The sequence below is a fragment of the Mirounga leonina genome, unplaced genomic scaffold (assembly GCF_011800145.1).
Source record: "Mirounga leonina isolate KUSES-001 unplaced genomic scaffold, KU_Mleo_1.0 Mir_165, whole genome shotgun sequence".
Lineage (NCBI taxonomy): Eukaryota > Metazoa > Chordata > Mammalia > Carnivora > Phocidae > Mirounga > Mirounga leonina.
The window spans coordinates 80,976,592-80,988,169 of NW_023270415.1; the positions used below are offsets into that span (position 1 = coordinate 80,976,592).

An 11,578-nucleotide genomic window follows, 5' to 3' on the forward strand; every position below is an offset into this window, starting at 1 on the left:
CTGAGCCCTGATCCTGGTCACACGCTGAGCCCTGACCCTGGTCACACTCTGAGCCCTGATCCTGGTCACACTCTGAGCCCCGACCCCAGTCACATGCTGAGCTCTGACTGTGTGTCTTTTCTTGAATCCGTTGAGCATGTTCACATATAATTATACATGTGTCATATGCTTGCAGGGCCACCTCCTCTTCTAGACACATGCGACAGTTGACCATGTGACACGCTCGTCTTAGAAAAACTGAGTCAGAGGCTTCCACCCACAGTACAGACCCTCCACCCGCCTCGCCCCCAGTTACACACACATTTCCCCACGAAGCCTCGACACCCACACTTGACAGCTCTGTCCACACTGGGCCCTGACAGCTCCCTGGAGCCCCCCTTGCCCCAGATGCCCGCATTATGTGGCCGAATCCCCTCTCCCAGCCAAAGACCCCGATCACCCGCTCCGGAACCCCAGCTGACAGCATGGCTCGGCGCCCCTCCCCCGCAGCGCTACAGCAGCCTGGCCCTGGCAGGGAGGCCCGGGGAGCGGGGGTGTTAGGGAGGGGAAGGGGGGTCCCTGCAGAGCTCCCAACCGTTCAGCAGGATGGGTGGAGGATGGGTGCAGAAAGGATGGACTGCTGGGTGACAGAGCCGATGAGGGCCTGGAGCCCGTCCTGGGCCCCGGTCCCATGGCCCTGAGAAGCCAACTCCTGGCGTCTCCCTCACAGCAGCTGCTGAGTTAGAGCCCAGAAGTCAGAGCTGGTAAGATCCTGGGAGACCGGCCGCTCTGCTGACTTGCAAGTGGGCCGGCTGGGGCCCCGCGTGCGGGCTGGGGGCAGGGACGCCCTCCCGTGGCCCTGCTGCAATGCCAGTGTTTGGGGGGTGCTGGGGCCAGCCCCGGGAGGGCCCCGGGAAGGGCAGAGCTCCACGCTCCGGGACCCACACGCACCTCGGCTGCGGAGCCTCTGGCAGGTGCCCCCGGGTTGGGGGTTTCCCTCCCTGGGTGGCTCTTGGCACCCTTACTCTCTGCAAGCTGAGCCAGCAGAGGGGACGCTGGGACAGGCCAGCGGAGGGGGTGGCGTCCCACACGCTCTTGAAGCCTGACCCCACTCCAGGCTCTTCAGACGTGCTTCGCCGACTCACACAGGCTCTCGTCCGCCGAGCAGACCGGCCCAGAATGCCGCCTGGCAAGCCAGGGTCGCCCTCGGGTCTGTGCTGCAGACCCCGGCCCTGCCACACAGGGACGTTCGGGACTCAGGCCGGCCCCTCCCCTGGGGCCCCTGCCCGAGTGTGTGTTCCGGTCCCTTTAAGAGCCTTGCCCCCATCCTTGGTTTCCTTGGAGAGGGCAGTGAGGGGCAGGCGGTGGGGGGGGGGAGCGGAAGGGAGAGTTGGCAGGGCCCCTAGGTCCCTGTCAGCGGCTGGTTCCCAGCCGGAGTCCTCCCACGAAGGCTGGTTTCTGATAGGGCAGAGGAGGGGGGCAGAAGGCAGATGGGACAGGATGGCCAGACCACCCCCACCCTGGACTCAGCCTGGCCCCTTCCCCAGTACCCTTCTCTTCTCTGAGTCTCCCCCTACTTTGTCCTTGGGGGGCAGGGGGCTGGCGGAGCCCCACTGGGGGCAGACAGGCCACTAGGTCATGGTACCGCCACTGCTTTCTGGCTGACAGCCCGGCTCCCCCAGCCGCTGCCCTCCACCCCGTGGACCCCTCACTGCCGCCCCCTCCAGGGCAGTGGGGACGCGTGGCCCGTTTGTGCCTGGCCCCTGTGCCCACTTCTGCTGTGGCCTGAAACACCACCTGCACTGAGAGGCCTTCCCGCCCATTTTCCTACACCCACAGTCCTATCCCCTACTTCCAGCTCAGACCCCAGTGAGCAAGAAGTCTGTGCATCCGTGTGTTTCCTGCCTCCTGTCTGCCCCTCCCCCTGCAGAATGGGGGCCCCAGGGCAGGGCCTGGGTCTTGTCCGCTGTCCATGCGTGTCCCCTGACAGGGATACACAGTAAGCCCCCCAGGAGGTGAACAGAGGCTGCTGGACTGTGCCCCATTTGAAGGAGGTCCCTCATCCTCAGGGGACTGGGGATTTGCCCATTCTCTCCTTCCCTGCATCCAGTCTGCCCAGTGGGGTCTGACCTCGGTGACAGCGTCCTGCCGTCAAGGTGTCCCCACGCCACCCAGCCAGCAAGATATCCACCAGGGTGAGCCCACGCCCTCACCACTCACCTATGGGATGAGAGGGGGCCCCCGGAAGGCAGGGGCCAAGGAAGCTGAGCCTGCCCTGGACATGGCTCTAAGTTGTCCCCACTGGAGTGCCCGCTTGGGTCCGTGTGTCCCAAGGGCAGGGGGGCGTCCGTGTGGGTCTTCTAGCCACACTTGGCTGGCCAGGAGAGCTCCTTGCTCCAGCTCAGGAATCCTTGGCTCTGCTCACGCCGGCCGTGCAACCCCCAACCTCAGTTTCCTTGACTGTACAATGGACGAGACGAGTGCCCACCACCACCCAGTCTGGGAAGGTGTCACCAGCCCCCCAACCCCACCAGGCACCTCCCAGACCATGGCAGAAGATGGGACCGCCAGTGGAGGCCCAGAGCCGGCCCGGCCCCAGCCGCCCACCCCTCCCCGACCCTCTGCCCTGCTCTCCCTTCTCGTTCTGCTGGAAAAGCCTGCCAGTCGCTTCTGGCCAGTGACAGGCCTGGCGGGCATGTCTGGAGAGGGGGCTTCGGCAGAGGAAGGGGGTGGTCTGGCCAGCAGCACGGCCGGGGTGTCAGAGGTGTGCGCGGGGCCTGGGCGTGTTGGTGTGGAGGGCGCAGCTCGGGGTGGGGGCCTTTCCTGGATGGCGCGTCGGGCACACGAGCCTCCTGCTGCCGTGTGTCCACCTGTGACAGGTGCCCCTGCATCCGTCCCGTAGCATCTCCACACCCGCAGGTGGGTGGGGACGTGGCCTGTGAGCGTGGCATCCGTGGAGACACGAGGGTCGGTGGGGAGGCCCCTGAGCTCACGAGATCTGCCTGGCAGAGTGGGACCGGCGCTGGGGGCCTGTGGCCGGCTCGGTTTCGGAGGATGCCCGCAGGGGTGGGAGATGGGCCGGGCGGCTGTGGGTGCAGACTGAGTCAACCACGTTGCCTGTCCCTGGTCACGTGGCCAGGCGGCCAGAGGCCTTGGAAGAGGGGCTTGGGACCAGGCGGGGCCGTGGTCATCGGCACCCCCACCCACAGGCTCTGCCGCATGTGCCTGTGCAGGCTCTGGCTTGGGGAGGGGGTGCAGGCAAGGAAGAGGAGCCCGGAGCTGCCCTCAGGGAGGAGGGGCTGGCTGCACAGGGAACCCAGTGCTGGGCGCTAGAACGCTGGGCAGTGCCAGGAAATGGGGGGGAGTGGAGGGGCTGGAGGGGAACGGCGGCCTTGTTGGGCCATGTGGGTGCAGGAAGGGGCGTGTGCAGGGACACAGCAGGGGCCTCTCTGGGCAGGATGCTCCTAGCAGAGATTCCGTTCACCCGTCCATCTGACCTTCCATGGGCACCATGCTGGATCTGTGCATTCACAGCGCTGCCCACCCAGAGGGCGTGCTCACCTCACCAGCACTTTCACCCCACTCCGTCCCCCCAGGAAGAGGGCTCAGCTGTGCCCGTACATCTGTTCCTGCAGGGATGGCCCTGCCCAGACCCCGTCCTGCCGCCATCCCCATGCTCCCGGGAGCCTCCCCGCCCACTGCCTCCCAGGCCCAGCCCACACCGCAGGCTGCTGGGGCTTTGCCCACGCTGTCCTTGCCGTGCCGTCCATCCGTCCCTCTCCGAAGCCAGGCCCGCATGTCCAGAGTGCCTGCCCCGGGGCCCTGCCATGACCTGGTAGCTGAGCAGGGGCGAGGAGGGGGGTCCTACCTGCAGCAGGCCTGGCCTCAGATCTCGGCCCCATCCCTTACTAACGGGGTCACGGTGGGCGAGCCGTTTTGTCTCCTTGAGACTCAGTTTCCACATCTGTAAAACGGGGTTGCCGCAGTGCCGAAATGAGGTGATGTGGGTCGAGTCCAGGTCGTGGAGCGGGGAGCGGGGAAATGTTCAGCAAGTAGGCGCCATCCTTACCCCTCCAGGAAGCTTGTGGGAGCAGGCCCCTCCCTGGCCTGCACTGTGCCCTGTGGGGTAACACCTGCCTCAGGGGCCCAGGGTGAGGGGCCGACACCGGGTGGGGGGAGGCTTCTTGGTCCCCCAGTGGGAGGTCACCTGGAGGCAGGCAGCAGAGGCCCTCTGGGTCCAAGCATAACACGTGCAAAGGGGCTGAGGCAGGGGTCCCCGGGCTGGACTGGCAGGGCGGGTGGCGATCTCCTCCCTTGAGACACTTGCTTCCCGCTGCCGGGGGGTGTGACTGCTCATTTTCTGAGGCAGAAAGGGCACCGGTGACACTCATATGCAGGGAGCTGATGCGGCTCGCGGGAGGGCGTGAAGTGGGGCAGACACAGGAAGGACTGGCAAGCTGTCAGTGAGGCCAGAAGGACCGTGGCTGCCCATTCTCCCCTCTGGGCCTCAGTACCGAGGCACCAGGAAGCAGGGGATGGTGGGATGATCCGGCAGGCACCCGAATCACCGGGCCCTTGGGAGTCAGGCCTGCAAGATGCCTGGAAGGTGGGGTGCGGTCAGGGGTGTGATGGGCGGTGGTGACGGGGCGGCTGCCCGCGTGTGTCCTGTCGTGGCTGGCGGGGATGGCGGGACCGCCCGAGAGACGGGGTCCGTCTACGCAGCACCCCGGACGCGGCAGGCCCCGAGGGGCTGAGGTGGCCGCGGTCGGGACCCTCGCAGCGGCGGTGACGCGGGGACCGAGAAGGCCAGCGGTGGTGATGCTGGCGGCGGCGGTGACCGTGGCAGTGGGCGCGTGGCCGACGGTGTGGATGTGGCGGTGAGGACGCGGCTGGCGGCGGCAGCTGATCACGTGTCGCGTCGTTCTCGTGGGGGATGCCGGTGGCAGCGGGGATGTTGGTGGAGCAGCGCGGTGGCGACGAGGCGATGATGGCGGCGACGGGGGCTCTGTGGGGCGTCGATGGCACTGTCGGGGGCTAGGTTGTCCGGACCTCGGCGGCTCCAGGGGCAGCTGTGAGGGGTGGCCCAGTGTGGGACTGTTGGAGTCAGGGGACCCCCAGCACAGAGCCTGGCAGAGGCTGGCCGAGGAGTGAGCACGCCCGTGGACGGTGGACGGGTGTCAAGGCAGTGACCCCTCGGGTGACAGCACGGACGGAGCTTGGCCAGGGGCGTACCGGCGGAAGTTCTAAGTGAGGTGACAGGCTCGAGTAGGGTCCCCAGGGTGCAGGCCTCTGAGCTGGGAGGTGTTGGCAGGTGGAGCGGGGTCAGCCAGACCCTGGGCCTCCCAGGCAGGATCACTTGCTTGCAGGGCTGGGGGGCCCAGGGTCCCGCCCTCTCCCGGGGGTCCCCGGTCTGCCCAGGTGAGCGGAGGGGGTGAGGACAAGAGCCCGGACCATGGGAAGGGCCGGGTTTGCAGGCGGGCACAGGCCTGCGGCTGGAAGCACTGACTCAGAGTGTGGCTGGCGCCAGGTGGGGGCGAGGAGGCCTTGTGAGCAGCGCGAGCAGCCACGGAGCCTCCAGTCCTGGAATCACGGGGCTCAGACACTGTCTGCATCAGGAGAGCCACCCCACGGGCAGGGCCACAGGCCTGAGGAGGCGCCGGTCTCATCCGGCAGCTCCCTTAGCAAGACCCAGCTCAGGCAGGCGTCCCTCCCCAAGGTCCACGGGTCGCAGACATCAGGGTCCGCTCGGGGCCACGGGTGTTGCCCCCAGGACCTGAACCAAGATAGGCTGGAGCTGACGTGGGCCAAGCCCTGGGGAAGCAGATACAACCTGCCCTGTGGGTTCTCACAAGCTGGAGGCCAGCTGGGGTCTGGGCACAGAGGAGAGCTCAGGGAGGCTTCCCTGGAGGACCAGGTGAGTCAGCCAGGGGACAGCAGGGCATGTGGTCAGAGGCACCGGCCAAGATCAAGGCCTGGAAACAGGAGACGGCGCCTGTGTTCTGGGTCACCAGCGGTTCCATCTGGGCTGGCGTGTGCCGGCGGGTCCAGCGGGGCCAGGGGAGCTTGGGAGTCCTGATGAGCTCTGGCTGCTGACTGAGGCAGGACCCAGGGAGAGGGGTCCCAGCACAGAAGCGGGGCAGGACCTGATGGAGAGGTCTGGTGCAATGCTCAGGAATTCACAGGCTATCCAGGTAGGCTCCCTGGAGGAGGAGACTCAGCACAAACCTTGATCTATGGCTCAGAAGTCAATAGGCAGAGGTGGGAGGTGGGCCTCCTGGTGGATGAAGTGTGATTTAGCAGGGCCTCTGCCTCGGATGGTGGGTTGGGGAGCACAAGTGGAGGCCAGTCCACTGAGGATCTTGAAGACCAGGCTGAAAAGTTCTGAGGGGCTTCTAGAAGCCCCTGCCTTCAGGGACACTTTGCCCGCTCCCAGTTCCCCTATTGGGGTGTGCTGTGCCCACTCCGGCTTTTTTCTGTTGTGTGGGAGGCTACCTATGAGTCATTCACACTCCAGTGCGAATTAGCCCATCAAACCCCAGGGGACCCTGACGGTTCTAGTCCCGTAATAGACCTGCTTCGTGGGCCAGCAGGAGGCATCATGAATGCAGCAAATGCCCTGGTTCGGTGGGTGGACGAGCGGACAAGGGGGGCGGCTCTCAGTGCACCCTCGGTGTTACCGTCCCCCGATGCACCACGAGCACGCCGGGCCCATGGGCCTAGCGTCCCCGTGTCTCCCTCCGCAGTGTGCTGGCTGAGGATTTGTGCCCACTTCACAGGGGAGGCAGCTCAGCGCCAAATGGCTGGGACGGAATCTGCCCGAAGTGGGAACAGTTCCCCTTTCTTGGGCTGGGCACTGGCAGGTGGCAGGGGGGCAGGGGTGCCACGGGCTGAGCCTCCTCCCAGGGTCTCTCTCTGATGCTCCTTGGCTCCCACCCACCCTGGGCCCCGGGGAGGTGCCTTGGCGGCACTGCCTGAGCCAGGTTGGGGACCAGGCCCGCTGCTGATGGCAGCCAGCTTGTCTTCCCTGGGCTGCTCTCGCCTGGGACTTGGGCACAGGCAGCAGCCCCACACGGAGTGCTGAGTGTGAGATGAGGTGGGCCTTTGTACTGGGCGCTGGGGTCCGCAGCCTGAACGTGGCCAAAGGGGAGCCCTTGAGGGGCACAGCGGTGAGGTCAGGTCAGGGAGGCTGGACGGGCCCCTGGGGCCTGGGGGTCTCTCAGTGAGGGGGGCCGTGGGAGGTTTGAGCAGAGGACAACATGCCTAGCACGTTTCCCGGCACTGTGGGGAGCACAGGTGGAGGCCAGGGGGCGCAGCAGGTTTGGCGGGGGTCCCGGCAGGGTGGTACCACAGACGGGTGAGCGGCAGTCAGACTCTTGGGCCTTATGCGAGGAGGCCAGGCGGAGCGGCTCAGGGGCCGGCTGTAGGTGTGGGGGGAGCGAGGGAGGAGGCGGCGAGGTTCCCGGGGGCTGTGGAAGTTTGGAGGGGCAGACGGGCTGGCTGCCCAGTCTGCGCCAGTGCCCCCACTGGTGAGCCGGCAGCAAGGCGAGCGGGCTGGGCCTGGTCCTGCCCTCCCAGAGGAGCAGAGTGTGCGGAGGGAGAAGGACCCCAAAGATGGAGGCTGTGGGTCAGGGACGGCCTCGCTGGGGGAGCCCAGGAGCCGGCTGTGGCCATGGTGGCCTCCCACCAGGTCAGGTGGTGTGATGGGGGAGGCATGGCTCTGTCCCTGGTCTGATGGGGGAGACACGGCCCTTTTATGGGAGCCCTGATCTGAGGCGCCCAGGGGCCCCCAAAACCTCCCCTCAACTCCGGCAGCACAGGGCTCCCGCTCTAACCCCTGGGTGCCCCTGCCCTCCTGGTCCTGGGAGGGGTCGCTGTGCCAGTTCCTTCTCCCGCCCTGGGCCTAGCGAGGAGGGTCTCCCGCCCTGGGCCTAGTGAGGAGGCCCTGGGCCTAGCGAGGGTCTCCCGCCCTGGGCCTAGCGAGGGTCTCCCGTCCTCGGGCCTGGGCTCGGGGGGGGGGGTTGGCTCCATGACCCAGATCTTCCAAGTTTCAGAGGCTCAGACAAGAGGCAAAAAAAATGGTCTCCCAGTGCTGTTGCTGCGGGCAGGAGGAGGGATGGCCTGCCTACGCTGCGGAGATGGGGACAGGTGGCCCTGGAGCAGGAAGGATTTCGGTCAGATGTGGGAAGAACTTCCAGATGTTGGGGTATAAGAGGATGCACCCTAGAGGTTTTGCTGAAAGAAGGACTGAGGATTCCCTGGCCTTTCCCAGGTCAGGGGCTGCCTGAGAGGCCAACGAGGGTGCTCAGGTCAGGGACAGCCGTCCACCTGTCTGGCTGCAGGTCAGTCCTTGGCTGATGTCCAGCGCGGCACGGGAGGCATGGCGAACCACCTGAGCGTCCTGCACGGACTGAGTTCTTTTCCTGGCCTGGGGGGGTGGGGGGAAGGGGCGCTCGGCAGGGGCTTCTAGAGGTCACCTCTCTCTGCTGTGGGTCTCGGGTTATCCTTGAGGATCCCTTTCAGATGTGTTCTTCACAATCCAGTGGTTCAGAGGGTGTATGCCGGGAGCAGACGTCAGACAGATAAGGACAGTGCTTATCTGCTGGCCCTGCTGCTGTCTTGCTGTGTGGCCTTGGGCAAGAGCACCCCCTCTCTGAGCCTCAGTTGCTACATCTACAGTGGCGCTGAGGGCTGTTGCCAAGCTTCAGGGATAAAACGCACAGGAAGCCGTCGTCCCTGCGGTGTGGGAGGGAGCAACGAGAGGGTCCCGGTCCCTGTGCTGCGTGTCAGGAGCCCGAGCGTGCCACAGCGGCCCGCGGAGCCGGGGAGACGCCGGCATCAGGGACAGGTGGGGCCGAGGGTGCCCGCACGGCAGTCCTGCGGGGTCACGACGAGCCCCCGCCCCCTCGGTGCAGGCCCAGGCACCTTCCAGAGTGACCGCCAGCGGTCGCATCCTGGACTGCCAGCCCGACCCGCCGGTTCTCTGGACCAGGGGTGCAGGCCTTCTTGTGCCCTTTGTGGCCTGAGGCTGCAGGGCAGGCAAAGTGGGCAGCAGCCCCCCGCCCATCCCCTCCTCCTCCTCAGGAGCCCTGCGGGGCCAGCCAGCAGCCTGCGCTGGCGTTCTCCCAGGGGGTGGCCTGCAGGTCTCAGCCTGGCGCCCTGCAGACCGGCCAGCGCTGCCTGGAAACCTGCCAGCTGCCGGCCCCGGCCAGCTCGGCTCCCTTCAGCCCCGGCCTCAGGGTGCTGGCCCCGTCTGTCCTCCCAGGCAGGAGAGCTGGGCTCCGCATGCCCCCACCCCCCACTTCGCTCAGAGGAGGGGAGCAGAGGCAGAGTCCGCGCCTGAACGGGGAGAGGCCCAGCTGTGATTTGAACCCAGGACTGGCTGGCCACGGACTCCTGCTCTTAAGAGCGGCTCCAGGGCTGATGTCCTGGACGAGCAGTCAGCTTGAGAGAGGGCTGCCCGGCTGCAGACAGAAGTGGCCTGTAGGACTCTTTCTCGGAGCGGGCGGAGCTGGGCATCTCCTGGCCTGTGCCGTGTTGGCTGGCTCAGCGTCTGGTCGGCGGCTTGCGCATGCGGTGCGGCGGCAACAGCATACGCGCCTCCAGGCATGAGGACAGGGTTCTCCTGGTGGCGGGGGGGACCCAGGGCAGTGGCAGGGGCGGGGGTCGGCCCAGGCTAAGCCCTCGGGGCCCCTGTCCTGCGTGGTGCTGGGGGACGGAGGGAGAGAGTTGGGGTGTGCCAGGGCACCCCAGCGAGGCCCTGATAAACCGCTGGCCCACGGTGTGGGGAGGACCAGGCTTGACCTGGGGTACCCCTGGGAGCTCCGGGACTCTCCAGGACCCCCGCACTCCCTTTGCATTCCTGCCACTGTCCTGGTCCTGGTTCTGGTTTGTGGTTAGTGCGGAGGAAGGAGGAGGAGGAGGGGTCTCTGGTGGAGCCTTACCAGGCCCTGACTTTGCTGCACCCCGTGCCCCTCTGGGACTCATGGTTACTCCTGCATTTATTTTATGGAAAGCCTCTGACATGGAAGAGCTTTGAGCTCCCCAATGCTGGGCTCTTTGAGCTCAGGCCACAGTGCCTGTGAGAGGAATGTGCTCTCTTCTCCCTGAACTCTAGAGATAGAGCAGGCTGGCTGGAGCACGGGGGTGGGGGCACTTCCCCGGGGGCCACAGAGCCCCGATGCGCCCTGATGCACCCCGCAGGGCCTATGGCTGGCTTCCGGGCCTTGAAACTCTGCCTTGCTGCCACTGTGAACTCGGCTAGCCCCCTCAGGCCCCAGTTTTTCTCCTCCGCATAAAGGGGGCAGGTCCTTCCCTGAGGAAAGAGAATCAAAAGAGCCAGGCCCACATCCCGGCTTCTGGCCCAGCCCAGAATATATCCCTGCTCCCCGGGGGCCTGAAGCTCAGACCAGGGATTGTGTAACATCTCCGATGCAACAGAACCAGTCTGGGGCTCTCAGATCCCTGCAGCTGGAGATCCTAAACATTCCTGGAGATGCTCCCACATATGTGCAAGCACTGTGCTGGGTGCCTCAGGGGCGTGTGCCCATTTCATCCTCCCCATTTTAGAGCTCAGGAAACTAGCGGTGAGGATAGGGAACTTCCCGAGGTGACACGGTGAGGAGGCGGCCGAGGCTGGTCGTTTGCAAACCCAGGTGTTGCGCAGAGGCGGCACCCCCAGGGTCTGTGTGTGTGTGGGGGGGGTGTGCGTGCACACGCACCTGCCGGGTCAGGGCTCCGGTGGGGAGAGCACCGGGCAGGGAGCAGCTCAGCCCCCAGCCTGCCAGGCATGCAGAAGTGCTGGGGTGAAGCAGTCCAGCTGCAGGCCCCGGAAGGCACTCTGCAGCTCCCTTGTGCTTGGACTGAGAGGCCATGAAGCTGCAGCCTGATTCTAGGGCAGGTCCTGGGAAGACCCTTGCTGCAGAGACCTGGAATTTTCCCTTCAAGTCCTGAGAGGAGGCATGGGGTCTGAGTTATCTGGGGGAGAGGGCAGGCCTTTTGTGGCCCTGGATTCACCAGACCACTCCGGGCTGTGGATCCCGAACTGCAGGGTTACCATCCGGTCTCGTCAGACCTCTCAGAGCCCCCTCCCCTCGCCCCTAGCCCACCCCCCACCCGGAGCGGCCCTCCATGGGCACCCTCCGCAGGCCCGGGCCCCAGCAGGCTGAGACAAGGCAGGCCCGGCCCAGGGCCAGGTGTGCGTGGCTGGACGCTCCTAAGTTCCTGGACTGGCGGGCTGGCCTTGCAGGGTGGGGGACCTGGATCCACGGCGACCGGTTTGCGGAGTGGAGTCCTCCAGTCCCGGTGTTGAAATGGATAAGGCGCAATCATGGGCCTCTAGACAGCGCGGAAGGCTGCTCTGTCCCCGGCCGGGGGCGGCGGACGCCAGGGGCGACCAGCCCGCCGAGGTGGAAGCGGGGGCGGGGGCGGTCCCAAGGTCACCCGCGCGCGGCGCCGGGCTCCGGGGCGGAGGCGGCCCCCGCACCCCTCCCGGCGCGCCCCCGCCCCGCCCGCCGCCCCCGGCTCCGCTCGGCTCGGCTCCGGCGCGGGCTCCGGCGCGGGGCTCCGGCTCCGGCTCCCGCTCGGGCTCCGGCGCTGGGGG

General features: G+C 66.5%; 1 protein-coding gene across 1 annotated transcript in view; it reads left to right on the forward strand.

Annotated features, from left to right (window-relative positions):
- Positions 1-11,578, forward strand: part of ADGRB1 (adhesion G protein-coupled receptor B1) — a 60,462-nt gene that overhangs the window by 26,766 nt on the left and 22,118 nt on the right. Inside the window, exons 19-20 of the mRNA XM_035012275.1 lie at positions 4,760-4,856; positions 9,061-9,227. Coding sequence (XP_034868166.1) covers positions 4,760-4,856; positions 9,061-9,227 — 264 coding nt within the window. The remainder of the gene's footprint in view (positions 1-4,759; positions 4,857-9,060; positions 9,228-11,578) is intronic.